The sequence below is a fragment of the Lycorma delicatula genome, chromosome 7, assembly GCF_047948215.1.
Source record: "Lycorma delicatula isolate Av1 chromosome 7, ASM4794821v1, whole genome shotgun sequence".
Lineage (NCBI taxonomy): Eukaryota > Metazoa > Arthropoda > Insecta > Hemiptera > Fulgoridae > Lycorma > Lycorma delicatula.
Window position 1 is genome coordinate 80,888,916 of NC_134461.1, and position 21,769 is coordinate 80,910,684.

The 21,769-nt window shown below is 31.9% G+C and overlaps 1 protein-coding gene across 1 annotated transcript in view; it reads left to right on the forward strand.

Moving 5' to 3' along the window:
* The window catches only part of LOC142327323 (lon protease homolog 2, peroxisomal-like), a 56,974-nt gene extending 37,476 nt beyond the window's left edge, over positions 1-19,498 (forward strand). The window contains exons 12-16 of the mRNA XM_075370252.1: positions 1,339-1,544; positions 8,344-8,562; positions 11,031-11,231; positions 15,083-15,193; positions 19,277-19,498. Of these exons, the coding sequence (XP_075226367.1) occupies positions 1,339-1,544; positions 8,344-8,562; positions 11,031-11,231; positions 15,083-15,193; positions 19,277-19,387 (848 nt within the window). The 3' untranslated portion in view covers positions 19,388-19,498. The remainder of the gene's footprint in view (positions 1-1,338; positions 1,545-8,343; positions 8,563-11,030; positions 11,232-15,082; positions 15,194-19,276) is intronic.
* Positions 19,499-21,769: the final 2,271 nt, after the last annotated feature.

The window sequence follows — 21,769 nt, forward strand, 5'->3', positions numbered from 1 at the left end:
ATTCACCTTGTAGCTTATTGGAAGGTAATTCAAAATCAAAATCATTGTTGTCTTCAGTGCTGCCCAATTCTTCATCACTACTTTCGAAACATACATTCACAGGCGGCTCAGGAACTGGAATAATTTCACTTTGAGGTACAGGCCTCATTGCAGATTGCAGTGAAGGATATCTTACAGTGTGTTTAGATTTTTTAGAAATTCCAGACACACTTATTAAACAAAAGTAACAATAGGTTACATGATCCTTTGGTTCACGGCAAACCATAGGTACATATGTAATTGTATGTAAATATGATTTGATTTAATTCTTTGTCTAGTTTTGTTTATTTATAGCTTACATATTATGTTTACAAATATACAATACTGGAGCTTAAAATGCTAACTATACGTTGAAAAATGAAAAAAATCCTTAAATTAAAATTTTACAATTTTTCAAAAATGGTGGGTGATAGAAAGATTCTGAGTTCATATTTGTTTTCAACATCGAAAACAGATTAAAAAAAACATGTATCACATGTTAGGAAATAAAAATTATGTTTATCAGTGTTATTTTATTTTTGTGTGAATTATTAATTATTAATAACTAAAAACTTTTTGTATTGTGAATACTCACATAGGTATTGTAACACTTAAGTTCATGTTACAGATTAGATTCAAAATGAGTAGTGCAGCAAGTTCACTGTCATGTGAACAGTTTTATATACAGCAATTTTCTTTGTGTGTATAGAGAAAGATTTTTTAAATCTTGAATTAAAAGTTAATAAGTCAATAGAGTAAATGCCATTTTTAAATTAAAATTGTGTTGTAATGATTAATATGATACTATGCGTTAATAAAGAGTATCATGTTAGACAAATGAATATATAAGCAATTTTAGGGTAAGAAAAAGTCAAGAGTCTGAATTTATCACTTCCAAACATGTTATTATAAAATGAATAAAGTCGTGTCACTTTTTACTATTTTTATGTATTTCACATAGTAAATTAGTTATTAAGAAAAAGCAAATTATTTTCTGATCTGATAAATGTATTTTAGTAATTATTCCAAGAATATGATTATTATAATATTTATTGTAAGGTCTAAGTAGTTAAAATTTGCATTTACTTTTTCATTTTACATAAAAACTTAATTTATACGTTTGTTAAAACATGTAATATATCTCATGATGAAAAACAGAAACAGTTATTACTCCCATCAATAATATATAGCCAGCTGTTTTTGAAAATATACCTTGTGACAACCAGTTGCTGGAGCCTGCTGTCAAATCATTTAAAAAAAGTGTTAAAGGAAATTTTCTTTCATTTGTGGATTATCATTGATGTAGTACATTTTTTTCAGTTAACTGTTATACAGCCGAAGGAGGTGTAAGGGGTTTGGAGCGTAAATTAAGCGCATTATGCCGTGCAGTTGCCGTTAAAGTTGCAGAATGCAGCGGTGGTGAAAAATTAACTTCTACTGATAACACAGAAAAATTAGATCTTAATTCAGAACCTCCTACTTTTCCAATTGTGTTAGATGAAGCAGCAGTTGAAGATATTCTTGGGGTAATGAATTATTTCCTCATTTATCAAATAATGATGATAGTAATAGTAATATATAATTTCTTAACATTTAGAAATCATAGACATTTCAGTTTATAACTGGGACTATTATTATTATTACTATTATGAGACCAACAATACATACATTTAAAGTAGGGCTCATTAGCTTAAGAATAGATGCTGATGTACTACACAATTTTATATGTGGTGCTTAAGGTTGTAGATTAATTACTCTGTGTTATGTGTACTGCATATGATTTGTTAAAAATTAATAACTTGGCATAGTATTGTAGTTTGTTTGTATAGTAGTGAAGGATAGATTCAATTACTATGTAAGTTTCCACTTTTTGATTAACTTTATTTTAAATATAAATTGCTAATATTGTCACTGATGGGAACAGTGAAACAACTTCCATCTTTGTCATCAACACAGAACTAGATTATATATATTGGGATAAGTGTTTATATAAATGTTGGCCATTCAAAAATACATTTAAAAAATGTATGTATATTTATTTTGCATTTATTTTGGTCTTTTATTGTAGTTGTAAGGACCATTTTTTAAAATTATAAATAAATTTTGTGAGATAGATTGTAGACAAAACTGTAACTGTTACTGATAAATTGTAGACAATCGGCTGTTAATAGCTTAATATTCATAATTTTGAATTGCTAAGACAGCTTCAAATATTGATTTATTTGTAATAATAATTTAAAAAATATATAACAATATAACTATTTTTATTTAACCTCTAAATTTTAACACTAAAAATACTCAAAAACAATTTAAAAAAAAATTATGTAAAATCTGCAATTCAATTTTAATGATTAAAATAATTCATGAATAGATATTGAGAAATTAGCTTATAATAAAACAAGGAGAAAATACTTCGTATATGATGCATAGGGCAAAATAAAAGGCTACAACTAGAATAAAGGATCCATGTGACTGGTTACAAATGCAGAAGACTGGAGACATTGTCATTAGCCCCAAAACTGATTGGAAACTGGTATTTGTCAAGAAATTAGATATTTGGGAAAACAGTGATGCCGAAACTTCATTGCTAATTAATAGGCAAGAAATCACAGTAAGAATTTTAAATGTGGAAAAATGTTTTTGTGAAAGGGTTCTTTAGATTAAGTTAACTTTGTACATTTGAATGGGGTTGTCTAAAATGAATTAACTTTTATTGCTTATTTTATTTTTTGGTTAATTTTATTTGGTTGTTTTTATTTTTTGTTGTTTAACTCTTTTTGTTGGTATTTATTTAGTGATAATAATAAAATTATTTTAAAACAACTTCAGAATACATAAAATATTTATGTATTTAAAAAATACACAAAATATTTATGTATTTTAAAAATACACTTTAAAGTATGAGACTAGGTTTTTTGGTAGCCAAAGTGGCAACACTATAAAGTTACTGGTAAATGTATGGTTATATGAACAGCTGATTTATATTAGGTATTAATGTTTTTAGTCTATTGTTGCCACATGTGTCATATTTTATTTTAATATTCCATTTTTTGCCGGCCAATGATAACACAAAAATATTTTTCACTCAAAAAAAAAAAAACATTTCGACTACGTTTTTAGTTTTGTCTTTGTTTTTAATATTTCTGTTTCTTTGGATTTTGTTTTTTTATGTCGTGTTCTGGTGATGATAATGCCCCAGAGGGTTTTTCACCCTGAAAAAACCTGAGGAGTAAACAAACTTCTTGTGTAACAAGTTTTTGTTGCGCGTTACGATAAGTGATACTAATTGTGAGCAATGTTATGCAATCAAGTTTTGTGTTAAACTCTGTGATAATGCTACTGAAACTTTTTCAAAATGGAAAATTGCACATGGAGTTGACCTTTTGTTACGTGCCCAAGTTTTTAGGTGGTTTAAAGCATTTTCAGATGGCCAGGAATCAGTTGCAGGATGATCCATGCTCTAGAAGACCATTAACATCAAAACGTGACAACAGTGTTGATTGAATTAGAGACTTGATATGATATGACCGGCGATTAGCTGTCAGAATGATTGCTGAACAATTGAATTTGAACCATACCACAGTCAATCAAATTTTGAGAAATGTATTGGACATGAAAAACGTTTTTGTAAAATTGGTCCCAAAAAACCTCACTATTGAACAGAAAAACAGCAGAGTGGAAGTTTGCCATGATCTTCTAGGGTGAATTGAAATTGATTCTGATTTTCTAAAAATGTTATTACAATTCAGAAACAAAACACCAGAGCAAGGAGTGGCACACTTCAAACTCACCACATCCCAAAAAAGCAAATTAAAACCCATGCTAATTTGTTTCTTCAATAGTAATGGCATTGTCCATAAGGAATTTTTGCGCACAGTACAGACTGTAAATCAATATGTTTACCAAGAAATTCTTGAAAGTCTGCAGAAAAGAGTTGGCCGTGTGAGACCACCCATCAAAGACAACTGGATGTTGCATCATGACAATGCTTCTTTTCACACTGCACTGTCAATTAATGAGTTTTTGGCAAAGAAAAACAATCCTGTAGTTCCTCAACCACCTTATTCACCTGACTTGAGTGCCTGCAACTTTTTCTTCCCGACTTTAACAAAACACCTCAAGGACAGCATTTTAGAACAGTTGAAAACATAATAAAGAATGTAACTGACGATCTGAAGGATATTCCAGTTTCTGAGTTCCAGCACAGCTATGAAGAGTGGAAAAACCATTAGGAGCGTTGTGTGGCTTCCCAAGGGAACTATTTTGAAGGTGATAGTCCACTTTAATTAATTGGATTATAAAAAAATAAGTTTTTCTGTACCAGTTTCATTATTTATTTACAGAACTTGTAAAATATTTATAAAGATAGATATAAGTACTATTAAGATAATATTAAAATTTATTTCTCCAATAGATTTTTCCTCAGGGATTTTCATTTAAAAGATATAATTATGTTTATCATAATATATTTTCGCAAAATAATTTAATTTTTGAATGTGCATATGCATGTGTGTGCACACACACAGTATTTATGAGTGTAATGAAAACATAATACTGTGTTTCAAATGAATATAGTGTGTTGTAATATTTATTAAGTTTTACTTACGTTGATAAATTATACAAGTGAAAGAGCAATTCAAATAATGTTTCCTCTAAGTGTTCAATGTGAGCACCATTCGTCACATGGCACACATCCAGCTGATAGGAGAGTTCATACGATGCTTTAATTAGCAAGTTTGGAGTAATTGATCTGGCAGCTGCTTCAATCCTGTGTCTCAAGTAGTTGGGAGCTGGTAAGGAGCAGGTAAGTCAGCTGGTAACGGTAGCACATACACTTGATCCTTTATAAACCCCAAAGAAAAAAATCGTAAGAGGTTTTAGCAAACAAGTGCTGTTATCTGGTCCCCGCCGACCAATCCAGTGGTCAAGGAAAATTTAATTCAACCAGTCACATACAGTGTTATGCCAGTGAGGAGGTCACCATCATGTTGCCAAATAAAGTTGTGTGGTTCGTAATACAGTTTAATGCAGTTGAGGAAAGAGCTGTAGTTGTAGCATATCAAGATAGTTCATTCCAGACACACTTACTTCTGTGAAAAAGAATGGTCCATAAACTTGCTGGTGCGGTATGGCGCAAAAAACATTTAGTTTTGGGGAACCTCATTCACACTGCAATATTTCATGAGGACTTTCTGATCCCAGATATACACATTATGAGTGTTTATTTTTCCATTAACATGAAATGTTGATTTGTCAATGAATACAACACTCTATAAACTCTTCATCATCATTTCATTTGCGAAGCTAGCATGCAAACCTTAACCTTATTGTGTTGGCTTCAGTACATGTAACAGCTGTAAACATTATGGATGCAGTTGTTCCCTTAAAACCCTCCACATAGATGTCACTGGAATTGCTAATTTGCAGCTACCCTTTCTAATGGATTTCTTAGAACTATGCACAAAAGACTTTTACATGTTCAACATTGTCTTCAGACACACTCGGTCATCCTGTACTCTTCCCTTTACAAATACAGCCAGTGGTTTCAAATTGTTTATACCATCTACGAATGTTATTTTCACTCGGGGAATCAACTGAACTTTAAATGGATTGCATGTTGAGTGGAAATTAAAGATTCACACTTTGCAAACTGTAAAACATAGAATGTTTTACATTCTGTTGCCACAGATGGGATCACCATCTTTACTACTAGTGCTTTCAAGTGGAAGGTACAGAAAACAGTTAATGAGCTTGCGCACAGCTAAAACTGTTGCTCTTTCATTTCATGTGTAAGTAATCAATGTACATGAAAGTCAAGAAATAATTCATAGGTTTAAAACCTTGTTATTCTTATTGAAACACATGGTATATAAAGTGAAAATGACTGTTCAGGAATATTTAGCAAGATTTGTAAATATACAGGTAATTCAGAATGAAAGAAAAAAAATTTGGGAACTGATTCTAGAGCTTGAAATAAGGAAAAAAGGTTCATACCAACAAATGTCAGAAAATGCCTTCTTATCAAGTTATGGTTAAAAATGTTTGCCAGGATCAGTTCCCTTGGTAAGATGAGGTCATACTGAAATTTTTAGGGCATTATATTAGGAGTAAACTTATATAATGATTTCTGACCTGAAAAATCATATAAAACAGGTGTCAGAACTGTATATCTCTCATAGTTTTCATGATAACTGACAAAAAAAAATTGGTGTGACAAAAAACATGTTTTTTTAAGTTTGAAGTGCAATAACCTTGTTAATGACTAATACATGGATAAATTTTATTATCAAAACTTATAGAGGATTTAATTCTGAGAAAATGATTTAATAAAATCTATGAAAAACAAAAATTAAACAGAAAAATGTTATAAATTTGTAAAAAAAAAAAAAAATAGCTGTAAAAATAGCTGTTTTTTAGTACAATAAATTTAGACCTTTGAAAAATTAAAATAATTTTAATTTACTTTAAAAAAATATTCACTGTGGTTTATACTGTATTAATTTTCAATAAATGTTTGAAAATTCCACCACTGACATCGACTCACTTTTCAACTCTACTCCTTACATTTTCTGTTGCCAGCCTAATAATATATTCATGTTCCTTGATGATGAAAGCAGCAGCATTAGTTTATCATGTGTGTCTATTTTTGCTTGTATACCTTTCATTTCATCCATCCCCATAAACAGTAATGTAAAGGAGTAAGGTCCGGTAATCTTGGTGGCCAATTTACTGGCCCTCTACATCCAGTTAATTTACCAGTAAATTTTTAATCCTAGAATTGTCTTACTTCATTCGTTAATTGTGTTGTTGCTTCATCAAGTTGACAGTACATTTCAATTTTTTTTTACCAGTGAGAGATATTGAAGCACTGTAAGAGATTCATTGTTTAAAAATTGCAGGTAATTTTTCCCTGTGACAAGTTATTCTAGTATAGAAGGGTCTGTTAATTGGTTGGCGATCATGCCACACCAAATGTTGAGTAAAAATCATTGCTGGAAATTTGATTCATTACAGCATGTGGATTTTTTTCAGACGATCGATGTGAATTCTGTGAGTGGGTTTATGCCATTACAAGTAAAAAGTAACTTAATCTGATGAACGGAATTAAGTTGTAATTATTGTTAACCCATTGACAAGACTACAGTTGTCTGGTTTGGTCACCAAGCTGGAGAAGTTGAGCATGTAATGTTTTCCATACTGTACTTTGTGGAATGAAATACTGTATGTGTAGAAATTCTTCATGTGCTTGTATTATGACTAAGCTGTACCATCTGAGGATTGTTTTTCCTTTCATTACCATGTACCAATTTGTTGTAAAGATGAAACATAAACGCTGGAATATTCTCATGAAGCTTCAAAACAAAACATCCAAAATAGATTTTCACTTTTTTAAATTCAGATTCAATTGAAAAAATGTAGGAAACGTTTAGAGTATAAACAAAAATACTACAAACTTGATTCTCAAAAATAATTAAACAAATATCAAAATTATGCCAAAAACAACTAAACTGCATAACGTTTATTATTAATATGTAATCACAATTTTATGACAATAACTAGTGTATTCAAATTAATTTCAAAGCATACAGTTAATGTTGTCTAACTATTTTCAAAGTTGTAATATTACCCTGAAAATGGCAATTTTTAATTTTTACAAATTCATAATTTTTCCTTTAAGTTTTGTTCTGTTTTGTTTTTAATAATAAAAGTTGATTTTTTTTCATTTTTCATATACTTTATTATATTAATTTTCTTAGAATTAAATTATCTACAAGTTTTGATATAGAATTTATGCATTTACCTATCATTTATAAAAGATGAACAAAGTTATTATACGTCAGACATAAATAAACGTGTTTTTCATCACCAGATTTTTCTGTTTTATGTTGGCTATCATGAAAATTATGGGAGATACCTGTTTCATTTGATTTTTCAGGTCAAAAAACATAAGGAGCCATCAAGTTTACCCCCTTATATTATGTCTTAAAACTTTCAGTATGACCTCATTTGACCGGTGGAACTAAAATCAGGAATAATTTTTCGCTAGCCATAACTCAATAAGAAAGTTTTTTTTGGCCATATGTTTGTATGAACTTTTCAGTATCTAGAATTACTAACAAATTATTTCCCTTTTCTCCTGAATCACCTTGTGCAATCATTTTATACTGGCTGTCATCAAACTGAAAGTGTTTTCACTGCAGTTTTGTAGTTCCTGCCTTCTCAATGTGTATAGTAAATTATACAAACCAGTAACATCTTATTAATGATATTTTTCCCTTTCTTCATGATCTTTACTACCATTTAATTTTATTTATTTTTTTACAGCCACCTATTTTTGATGATGATGAACTCTGGTCAAGAGTTGGAGAACCAGGTGTCGCAGTTGGTTTAGCTTGGACTGCCGTTGGAGGAAAAGTAATGTTAGTTGAAGCAACTAAATTAGCTGGGGGTGACGGACAACTGATTCTAACAGGCTTTCTTGGTGGTGTAATGAAAGAATCTGCTAAACTTGCTCTTAATTGGCTTCGCAGTGCTGCTAAACAGGTTAAAATTCACTTCATCTATGAAAATAAAACTATATATATTTAGTAATTTTCAATATTTTTTATAAAAGTTGTTAAAACTGAAAAAATAACTATAGTGATTAAGTGATTGGTTGTGTTTCAAATTATTTTTCTTAATAATTAATGAAAAAATAAAGATTAAATATCATTTATACATTGACATATACATTATATATTACTAATACATATAAATTATTAATTTGACATATGTAAACAAAGATCATGTTTCCTAAATGCTATATACTTTCACTAACAGCAAGAAGTTGAAAAAACATGTGCAAAAGAAATGTAAAATAGTGATTTTGTAAAATGTTATTGTAGTTTAGAATTCATTGAAAGAAGTGTTTGGAGCTGCTTGTTGTAATTGTGAGTTTATTAAAGTTTAATTGGGCTTATTGTTGAATTTAGGATTATTTGTTTTCCAAGTCTGGTAACTTTACATATACTATGGTAATTAAATTTATTAAGAGATGTAATAACTATTATTAAAGAAGCATTTGGAAAAATTTTATGATACCTTCAAGATTATAAACTCATAAACAATTTAAAACAGCTGATTGACAGTTTTGTTTTTCAATCATTACTTTATCTTTTAATCATAACTTTTAACAGTTACTCAATACTAGTTAGTTCTCTTGAAAAGAGTACAATCTGAGTTCGTCTCAGAGTACATAAAACTATCCAAAATTTATTCTCAATTATTCAAGTGGTAATGTAAAATTGAGCAAGTTAAACATTTTGAAAGAGGTAAATTTGTGTAACCGATTACCAGAATGTGGAATGGATAATCAGGGTTTAAACTCAGTTGTGGAATCTTACATCGTTGTACTTATTCAAGGAGGTAGGCAAACAACAGATGAAAACAATTGCTTAAGAGTGTTACGTAAGCTTTGGTACAGTTCTTTCATTTCTCCATAACAAACTGTACTACTAGGAACCATGTGCAACATGGATTTTAAGACAGTTTACAAATAATCCAAGCAACAGTGTTTCATTGAAACATATGAATGTATAGAAAGAATAGTGATTTCTGATAAGACCTAAATTTTTCATCATGAGGTAAAATTCAGGTATTCCAGTAAGGAAAAAATTCAAACCACTGATTTTGGTAAAGGGGTGCTAATAATCAATTTGAATTGCTAAAAGTCAAATTTTCAGATTTTTTTGATACGTGTTGTGCCAGTAGCCACTTCTGCCGAAATAATCGAAAAATTAAACTTAGCACATTACTAAAAAAAGATGTGGTTATAAAGAAAGAAGGGCTTATTCTTCATGATGACATTCATGCATATACTGCACAATCAACACTTGAATGAGACTTAAAAAAAAATTTAAGCTGGGAGATCTGTTACATCCATCTTAATCTGTTCCCCATCAAACTTCTTTTTTTGTTTGGTCCCTCAAGGAGTGCTCTTGCCTGTTTAATTGCATCCATACACTGTTGTTATCATCTACTATGCTTATTTTTAAAAAAATCCTTAAGTCTGTATTGCACGTGCTCTCAAATAAAAATAAGATATCTTTATATGTTGCCATATCACATACTGAGACATATTTCAATATTTTTCCACTTTATATTCTCTTCATTTAACAGTAAAATAAAGCTGTTTATACTAAAAAATTTGATACTTCATGTGGAAGCCTATTTTCACTGCAAGTGTTGAGCTTAAATTTCCTGTGTTGGAATTCTGAATTGCTTTAAAAATGATAGTCAAGTGTCTGCAAAACAGTACTTGTCGCTAAATACTAGATATCCACTAAGAATAATGGCTTCATTCTAAAATTTCTTGAATGGCTTATAGCTCTAGAAAAATATATATTTTTTTTAAATAAAAGAATGATTACTACATCCCCAAACAAATCTCATAACACTAGATTACAGTTAAAAACCTATATAATTAATACAAATTAATATATCCAAAAACCAATTTGAAGGCTATTAATAAAGTAGCTTGCATTAATACTCTGCTCTCCATTAATAGATTAAATATTTAAAGATTTATTAAATTAGCTCATTTGTCTCTTTACTTTAGTGACCAATTTGTATATAAGTATTTATTTTTATTATTTTAATTTGACTTTTCCCAACAATTGCTTTTAAAATTGTACAGTTTTAATTAATTCATAAATTAATTTTAATAGGTATTGATCAAATTTAATTTTTAGTTTATACATATATTCAAAAATAAATTGAACAATTTTAAAAGCAGTTGTTGGGTAAAGTCAAATTAAAATAATAAAAATAAAATTTGAGCAATCTATCAATGCCTATTAAAATTAATTTAAGAATTAATTAAATGTGATTTATAAATAGATTTAGGCTGTGTAGCTAATTATCTAAATCATTGCCTATATTTTTTAAAAGATGTAATATTATAATGTTCCTTGGACACAGTAATGATCATTATAATAGAAGATTTAATTTTAAATTTTGTTTTTTCTGTTTAGTTTAGCCTAACAGCAGATGATGGAGAACTGATGAGTGGAACAGATGTGCATATTCATTTTCCTGCTGGAGCTGTTGAAAAAGATGGTCCATCTGGTGGTATCACAATAGCAACTGCCCTTGTATCATTATTTTCTGGTATTCCAGTTGCTTCAGATCTAGCTATGACTGGAGAATTGTCTCTTAGAGGAGTTGTTTTGCCAGTATGTTCTAATAATTACATATTAATGTTTACTTTTATTGTTTGTTAATTTTAAATGGAATTGGCTACTAGTGTCATAAGCTGCAATACCCAGAGGTCAGAAGCCAGCTCTCTCTCTCCTCTATGAACTGGATGCAGCCAAATTTACAGAAAAAACTGCAGTTAACTTTTTATAATCATTTGAATTTTATCTTTTTTTCTTTTATTCCCCAGATTATTACTAGCTATGAGTTCCAATTGTTGTGGAACAATCAGATTGCAAGAGGTGTAGTGGGTCGTTTATTTTTATCTTTATCTTTAACTACAGCTTTATATTAGCTGTTGAAGACAAAAAAAAATCAATTCAAAATAATTGTTAGATTGGTAAGTTTTTCATGCTATTGATCATTATTTGAATAATAGCCAAAATTTTTCGCGATCACAATAATTCCTTTACTTCATACAAGGAAGTAAAAATAAAAGTAGTGACTGTTCAGCCAAATTGAGCAGTTAAACAATGAATGATTTTGATTGACAAAATAAAATTCATTTTGAAGAATTTTGTTTCAGCAGAGATTGCTTAATCTGTTTTACATATACTGATATGATCGTTAGCTCACAATATAATTGTCAGCAGCAATTAAACTGCATTAAACATTATTTAACAGGCTGAGTGCTGTACTAATATATTACATATTTGATTCACTGCTGCAGTGACGAAATTCCAATGTTGTTGATAATTTTCTTTTAGTTTGAACTTCTTTTAATTACATGTTATCTTATAGTGTTTATCATATAATTCTGAAGAATTTGAGTCACAAATTCTTCATCTTGTTCCAGGAGAAGATAACAAGACCTATTAAATATATATCTTTCTGAAATACATATTCAGGTTTCCATCTTACAGTATTTTGGAATGAGAAAGCATGTTCTACTTAACAATATGTATTGCTAGATTAACTTATACAGAAAGACAATTTTTTTTTATAAAGTGTAATATGCTTCTAAAATTAACTTTTATTTAAAAGTATAACCCATTTTAAACACTATGAAACAATTAGTACATGTTCTTTGCCTTATTCATTACTTTTTTAACAATATTAAAATAAAAAATAATATACTTCAGTAATCATGTGTTTAGAATCTACAAAATGTTATCTTCAAAGTAATAAATGTAATAGTACTTGTATGATTTTGCTTGTATAATCTTGATCATATGTCTTAATTAAATAACCTGCTTAACATGTGTAGTGATCAGAAACTGATCAGATGCTCTGATTTTATTATTATTGCTGTGTTTCATCTTAATTTTTCTTAAAATAAATCTTTTCCACTACTTTTACACTATATGTAGTAACAAGCACTATCTCATGTTTTATTTTAACAGTTTATTGGGTTGTAATGGCCCTAACAAAAAACATGTGCTTTAATATGTAACTTTGTGTTGTTATTGATTTAGTTATTGATTTAATATTATTTTAGGTTTCCCTTCTAGAAGATCAGCACAATTGGTGACAAGATGCATTTTTAGATTGTTTTGTAGTTTTAAAAATTAATTTATACAGCCAGTATTATTATTTTCATGAAAATACAATTATGTATTAAATTCTTTCTTTAGATTATAATTTTACATTTTACATCATAATTTTACATATGATTTTTTTTTATTTGTTTTACCTAATGGGCAGATTTTGATTTCTTTTTTTACTTTGTAGAAATTGTTTTAAGAACCCTATTGAAAATTTTCTGGCATAACTTAAGTGAAAGAATTTTAACAAAAAAATGTTTATGTAGATTATTTGAAGGTATTCTTCATTTTATTTTTTCTGTCATTTGCTTAGTATTTGACTGTTATACCATAATTTCAATTGTATTACTATTAAGTTTTTTTTGTGCATTAGATTTAATGTATAGTATTGAAGCATATTTTCAATTATGAATAGCAAAGATGTGAATAATTAACACAAGTAATAAGTCTAAAAAAAAAAGCATAAAATAAATATATTGTATTTTATCTTTTTTGTTGTCATTACCTGTACAGATTGATGTTTTTTCATTAATTTGTATAAACAGGTTTTTATGTATTATATTACATAAATATATAAAAAAGATAACTAGCATCCACCGTTAATGTGGCAGCACACAAAGGTATTGCAGATTGCCATACTTAATTCAGTGCTAGAGATGAAATTGAAATGCAAACTATTATGTGTACCAATTTTAAAATAATGAAATCTTAAAGTTTCATAGTATTCAACATGTTAACTTATTATGTGCTGAAACCAGTTAAACTAACATACACACAATCATAAGGTTAATATTCATAAGAGATAAAGCTAAATTTTTTGTCATTGGATGTAACTTTTTAAATATACTTTGTGCTCAGTTTCAAAAATACTATAACTTTAAAAGAAGTAGCAGTTTTTGCAACAATGTTTCTTACCGAAACATAATGAAAAGAATCTAAAAAGGAAGGTGGGCATGTATACGAGGTAGGTTTAAAAAGTAACGAGAATTTTGAAATTTCACTGGTTGTATTAGTCCGATTCTTGGGATTTTTTGTTGTTGTATTGGTAAACAAGTTTAAAAAATTTCTGTAAATTTTTAGTCATATTGGATGCTTAGTCTGTTGTCAGCTGTCAAAAGGATAACATGTGTTTTGGTATGATCAGTGAATTTTTTTGTTTGTATAAATAATGGATCAGTGAATTTGTATTAAATTTTGCTATAAGAATGAAATAAAGTGTAGCGATGTTTTAAAAATGTTAAATGTTGCTTTTGGTGAGTCTGCTATAAGTAAAGCAAGAAGCGTTTCCAAGAAGGTCGTGAAGACGTTGAAGATGACAAGCGCCCTGGACATCCCAGCACATCAACAGCCGATGAAAACAGGAAAAAGTGAAAGAAATTATAATGAATGATTGCCAAATCACAATCAGAGAAGTTACTGATGTTGTTCGGATATCAATTGGCTCATGCCATGACATTTTTTGGATGTTTTGGGTATAAAATGTATGAGCAAAATTTGTTCCAAAATTATTGAAAACTGCAGCGATTGGAAGTTGCTCAGTAGTCGCTAATTGAAGTCAGCAATGATGCAGAACTACTGAAATGTGTCATAACAGGTGATTAAACATGGGTTTATGGATATGATGTCGAAACTAAGGCTTAGTTGTCCTATTGGAGGCATTCTGGATCACCAAGACCGAAAAAAGTTTGACAAGTATGGTCAAATGTGAAGGTTATGCTCACCTGTTCTTCGATTACAATTGCATAGTGCATCATGAGTTCTTGCCACAAGGTCAAATGATCAATAAGGAGTATTACCTACAAGTTCAATGCCATTTGCGTGAAGCAGACTGAAAAAAAACGCCCAGATTTGTGGCGAAACAATTCATGGCTTTTGCACTACGATAATGCGCCTGCTCACACTTCATTACTTGTCAATTTTTAGCCAAAAACAACACTGTAATGAGATAACCCAGTCCGCCATATTCGCAAGACATGGCCTCGTTTGACTTTTTTCTATTCCCAAAAAGGGCTTTGTTTTACAAGCATAGATGAGATTAAAAGTGAATCGTTGAAAGAGCTAAACACTATTCCAAAGATGGAGTTCCAGAAGTGTGTTTTGTGGATTGGAAAAAGTGTTGGCATATGTGTATATCTAATGGGGACTGTTTTGAAGGGGATAACATTAATGTAGACTAATAAATAAAATTCTTTTCAAAAAACAAAATTCTCATTACTTTTTGAACACACCTTGTATGTCGCAGTTAAGTGGACTGGTGCAAGTAGTATTTTTTATCTGTACTTGGCATAATAGTTATGGTTTATGATTTTTTTTTCTAAAGTAATGGATTTTATAATAACTTTTAGGTAGGTGGAATCAAAGAGAAAATTATGGCTGCTCATAGAGCAGGTTTAAGTAGAGTTATCTTACCGAAACATAATGAAAAGGATCTACAAGAAGTAGCTGTTGAAGTGAAGGTAAATAATCAAAAGCAGTTTCTAATAAAGCTATATTTTTTCTGAATACATGGGATAATAAACATGGTATAATGATAAAATAAGGTTTTTTTTTGTTAAAAAAAAAGTAATTACACATATTCTGCATTAAGGCAGACATAAAATAAGCTGACAATCTCTTCCATTCTTGTTACGTAGTGTATACTGTTAATTTTCCTTTACATAGAGTATAACATTAACATCCAATTATAGAATGGAGGATGAATAACAAATTATTAAGATAATATCCTCAAGTTTTTTAAAATTAATTTCTAATATAAAAGTGCTGTACAGCAAACATACTGAACTTGGTGTCAGATCATGACTGTGTGTAGAATTTTGCATTGAGATTTAGGATTTTATTTGTACAAATTCAAATTGTGAAACAACTGCTGATTAATGATTAACTTTTGAGACTTAAATTTTGTAACAAAAGTTGTGTGGAAATCCTGTAGTAAATAAATTATATCAGATGAAGCTTAGTTACTGTTTCAATAAACAGAATTAACACTTAGCCAAAGAATAACCCAAAAGAATTTATGAAATCCTCTGCATAGTGAAAAAATGACTATAGTATGGTGTCTCAGTATTTGGCATCATTGGCCCCATAATTTTTTGAAAAAACAAAAACAATACTTCACGAGCTGTATCATATAAACATTATGTTAATACTCCCAATAATTTATTTTTCAAAAAATTAACTTCACTACAGTGCTTAAGGCTGCAAAACTGAAAGTTAATGGTTTCAATATTATGCTTTTATTTTAACCTTTTATGCACCATATGGTCTCATACCCCATAGTAGTGTGGGACAACTATTCCCTTGTGAGCCTACCCACTAAAACCCTTCTCCTTATGCAACATGGGATGCTGGGCTCACCTTATGGTATTATCACAGCACCCATGTGTCTTATATCTATTGCTGGAACCTCGCTTCAAACTTGTAGGATTCTGTATTATTCTTGGGATCTGACTCTGAGTTAATTATTCACCCCTGGACATCTTCTGCCAACTTGGTTCAGGTGATCTTAACCAACAATGTAGGCACCACGTGCCATGATCGGGGTCCATGGTTGTTTGGTCTGTAGCATAGTCCTAATGATGTTCTCTGGGGATAGTAAGCACACTGAATTATCGCTCCTGCATGCTTCCCCACACTGCAGGAACTAATTGCACATGAACACAATGTGTTCTGCGGTATCCTTCGTCCAATATGCGCAATTGCATTCTGCAGAGGGTCTCAGCGTTCACGTATGCTTTGAAACACTGTTGACCAGTGAGATCCGGGATGTCTGTAGGTCTGTCTGCCTTTTGTCAACTGATTCCATTTACCCTGCCACCTGCAGACAAGTGATGCCTCTGCAACTGCCTTATCCACACCCCTATACGTCTCCCTCCTCTTCTGAATAAGGACATCCAAGGGGTACAAGTCTGCCACTACGATGTTAGCTTCGACTTATAGATGGTCCTATATCTGCAGCAAACACAAAGGAAGACAGCCCTGTGCACCTGGTTAAAAATTGCACAGGCTGTTTCATTCACCAGCACAATGGACCAGATTGGTCCTCCATAGAGAACTTTTGACAGCATCACCTGGGACAAGACCCTCTGCTTTGATGTGTGAAGACCCCCAATATTGGTTATTATCCGACTGATGGCAGCAGCTGTTCTTGTTGGCTTTGACCGACACTTCTATTAAGGGCTTTGGAACATGGCATTTTTGTCTATCCGCAGCAGGGCTTCACTGGTGGACTACCGTGGTTCTGACCATAAACGAAATCGGGGTCAACTTACACTGCCTACCTGAGATTTGATTCCACTTGGGTCTTCTCAGCTTAAAAGCTGAAGCCTGATTTCCTGCAGGCAGGAAACAGTAAAGTTTATCACTTCGTTCCCAGTGTCTCATCACGCATTCTGACTTCGCAGTAGCCACACGTGCCAAGTCGTCTAACCTGGTTAGGTTCCCAACAAGAAGCATGACTCCATTATATGATAGCACCACCTGACAAGACCATACTTCTTCCTCGGCAGTACTATCTGTTGCTGACATTTTTTGCCATTTTGCACACTGTTGAATGCAATTTTCACATCAAACTGGGTTATGCCTTAAGCCTGATATGGCCTTCTGAATGTTTATTATGATTCTAGATATGGTATCTACAGTCGACTTACTCTTACAGAAGCCAAACTGGAGATCTTTAAGACCACCAGTTGCCTCCAAATCTTAGTTGAGCCTGTTAATCAGCACCCTCTCAAAAAAAGCTTTTGGAGAAGGTGCTGGTACCTTCTAAGCAAGCAGATTGGTGTAAAGGATGTTATGTTGCTGTCTTGCCTCCCCTCCTTCCTGAGGAGTACAAGCATGGCAGAATTCCAGGATTCTGGGTGACACGAATGCATCATAAGAGTTTTACAGTAAGCTCGACGCTCCTCCCCCAGGACACAGTTTCCAAGTCAGGGCTCTTACCGTGTCTGATATTACAACTTGCCACCATGCAAGTGTGCGTCTCCATGCAACTCAAATAAAGTAGTCCTGTCGAGAATGGGAAGATGCCTTCCAAATTTTTTGATAGCAATTTTGTAGTCATCTCCCCACATATCTTCATTGAGGGGATTGCAAGAGTTCCCTCCACATCTGCCGTTTGGTCCTGGAGATCCATATTTCAGATCCTGCCTTGTTCTTTTTAACTTGTCCCACCAATAGGTACAGACTTTGATATCATTAATCGTAATGGCCATCTGTAGTCTTCAACTGGCATTCATGTAGAATATTTTAGACTATTAATCTTGGCAGTCCACTTATAGGCCTGTTTCCAATGGTGGCCTGCCTGATAGCTTGGTTGAATCTCCTTGAAAATATCAGCCTTGAGATGCCCAAGAGACTCTCAAGTGAGATCAATATCACAAGAGTTGTGACAGGAGTTTGGCTTGGAAGTAAGCCAAAATCTCCTGAATGACTGTAAGACTTGGGGCCTAATGCTGCCCTCTCTCAAAAGGACTGGATTTCCCATTCATGGTTAACTCTTGGTCCCCTGGGTCTCAAGAATGTTACATCAATGTATAGGGGGTTGGACTCACCCCTGTTGAAAGTAGGGGTATCGTTTTGATTCAGGCAGGTAAATTCTTACCTGATTGTGCCTCAGCCATCATCTCATAGAGAGGGTGACTGCAGCTGTTGCTCATCACTCCGCCCCACAGCAGGTTTGAAGTTGCTTCCTATAAAGATGATTTTTGTCAATTGTCTACTATTTCCACCATTAAACTGTACAGGCAATTAGCAACTAAACAGTGCTGTCAAAGTCTCTAGCCAGAGCCTGTACCTGAACATAGCCTGGGCCACTGTTGGAACGAATTACTGGCAAGGCACTAGAAATGCTGACAGCGCTGCTGCCAGCATCACAATCCCACTGCCTCAGCATTAATCTCCATAATTTTGGAGACCTGCTTCCCTGACAGCCAGTTCCTCACCTCCCCCCCTTTGGAGTCTATAAAAACCACCTGTCTGATGGTCACACTGCATCACCAGTGAAGAACATAACAGCAGATCTGTCCAAGCTTCATCTGACCCCCCCGCAAAGTGGCCAAAGACAGGGGATCCATCTGGGTATCCTTTGTGTTGGTATTCAGGTTATAACTACAACTGTATCCACCTTGTGGTGATTGCATACTGATTGCTTCACGAGCTCCACTGGCTCACAACCTCATCAGCAATCCCTGTGAAATAAGGGAATGTAGCTTACATTCTCTTGCTTCCTTGTTATTCTGGGTGGCTTCTTGTGGTCTGACAACACATTGTGATCCCTTGGACAGAAGGTCATTAGCCGCTCAGAGGTGATGGGTGCTACTTTCCATTATCTCTTGCTTAATTTGGCCTGCACCATAAGCTGTGTAGAGCCTTGATCTCCGATACCAAGCTAGGGATAATTATATCGAGCCTTGATATAGCCTCATCTGAAATGTTGGTTGTCTTTTATGTGATATTAATTAATTAAATAATCATATACTCAGTTAAGTAACTGAAATGTGTGTTTGTCTACTTCACCTATTTAATAAGTGAATTTTTTTCAGAGCTGCTTGAAATTGATACTGGTTAATCATATGGAAGAAGTTATTGAAGCTGCATTTGATGGAGCATTAACAATTCCACAAAAAGTTGACCCGTTGACCAGCAAACTTTAATTTTTTTTTTTGTTAATAATTTTTAAAGCTAGTATTAGAAACATTGTTAATTTAGTTTCTTTTTCAAAGCTATGTAGTCTGTGATTGTTTAATTAAATGGTTTAAAATATATTTGTTATTCTTATTCTTAAATTTAAAAAAAAAATGTATGTGAATATATCTACATCATTTTTTGTATTTGGGGCAAAAATAATGATTCTGGATATCTTTTATGTTATTAAAAATCTTCTAGGTTAAAAAAATCTTAGGTCATTGAGAACAGAGATTAGAATGTTTATTTATGTTCATAGTGTACAAAAAAATTGTTTTATTTTTTATGAATATTTTGTACAGTAGATATCATTTATAGTGACCTCCAAGGAACTGACGATGTTAGGTTATTACAGATAGTCACAATAACTAACGTGTGGTACCAAGCTACGTTGTCATTACCTATGTCCCCATCTATTTTTGCTAGTCATCATCATCTATGACAGATGATTGTGACTATTGCCCCATTCCGCTAAAGATTCTTCTTCGCATGTGACGTCAGTAACTTCACCAGCCTGTGGTAAAAAAGTCTTGCATGTCGAAAGCAGTTTTTTTTACAGTCATCGGATAAACCTCATTTCATGATCTTTCTAAACATGATTAGTTATGTGTTTTTTGGTTTTTTTGTAATTGACTCTTTCAGACTTCATCACACCTTGATCTAAGGGCTGCAAGACTGGTGTTGTTTTCGGTGAAAACAACAAAAATAAACACTAAATTTATTCACAAAAGATATCTAATTAGCCACACAGTTGTCAATGAGCAGCAATATCTTGTCATTTTAAATCTTTAATTCATTGCCCCGTTTTCAAATTTCAAATTTTTAAAACATCAGGGTTCAGAACTTTTCCCTGTAACCAGAAGTTTTTTTTTTCAGTTCGTCATATTTGTAGCAATTAGTACTAATTGCTACAATCAATTAGCACTATTTGCTACAATTAGTATACTGTCTTTCTTTTGATAATTTTCTTCCAAACACATTTTCATCTTTAAACCGAAGGGTTCTTTCTGGCATCAGTTTAAAAAAAAGACTGATTCAACAGATTCATCAACATTATAGATTTTTTTCATAGGAATAGCCCTCTTAATTTTGGCCAAATGGTTTCTAGCCATTTTCCTGACACATCAGTTGGGCTGCTGTGGCCTCACTGCTTGCTTATTCTCCCCAACACAGTCGTTGCATCTAAGCTGAAGTTATTTCATGTGGTTTACTGAATTTTTCAGAAAAATCGTTCGCCTTAAAATCGTTTCGTATCACTGACAAATGACTTACTAATTTAAAATTTTTTATTAGTATTACTAACTGCCGGATAATGTGCGCCTTTTCCTCTATCATGAATGTTTTTCACGAAGTCTTAATTAAATCACTATTAAATGAATTGCACAGGATATGGAAAATAAAATAGTGTACTCACACGATATGATATGCTCACAGCAAAAGATTAATAACAACTGAATGGGACTGCTTCAGTCAAAATATTTCTGTAGCTACAATGTAGATATACTATGTTACTGACGAGTCACTTCTGTCCGTCGTTATATAAGTGATAAAATGTTTCATTGCAGTAGAAAAGTCATAATAACCGATATGACACTACAATCAATGTAATTATAAAAATGTATTTATGTATCAACAGCATACCAAACCAACCAAGAGACAAGTTTTTGCTCACTATATTCGATAATATCTGATTTCACTATAAATAATGCTTACTGTATACTGTGTAAAATTATTTCTTTTATATTTTAAGGTTTATGTGTATACTGAATTTTATATATATTTTTTTTATGGTGTTATGAAACAAATATATTTTATGGTGTTATGAAACAAATATACATAACATAAAAAAAAATTTAACGCTTTGGTTTGGGTATTTTTCATGTATGATAAATGTATATTTTAAACAAAAAATAAAAAAAATAGTTGAAGAAAACTTATTTCTAAGATCAATAAATCCTCTGCACATAATATTGTTTATTTAGGTGCAGGTTAATCACACTCTCATGAATGCTTACACTAACGGGTGAATTTTCTAACATTTCCTAGGACCAGAAGTTTGAAAGAGAATTAAATATACCAACTCTGTGAATAATGCCTTTGTTGAAGAACATTGTAAGCATGCTTTTTATATTGTGCTTCTAATTTGCCAGACCTTTTTTGGTTCTAAGTTTCAAATCCTAGTAAAGGCAACTTTATATGGATACTAGATTGTGGATGCTGGTGTTCATTGGTTGTTAGGTTTCAATTAATCACACATCTCGGAAATGGTTGACCTGAGACTGTACAAGACTACACTTCATTTACATTCATACAAATCATCCTCTGAAGTAATACCTTATGGTAGTTCTGGA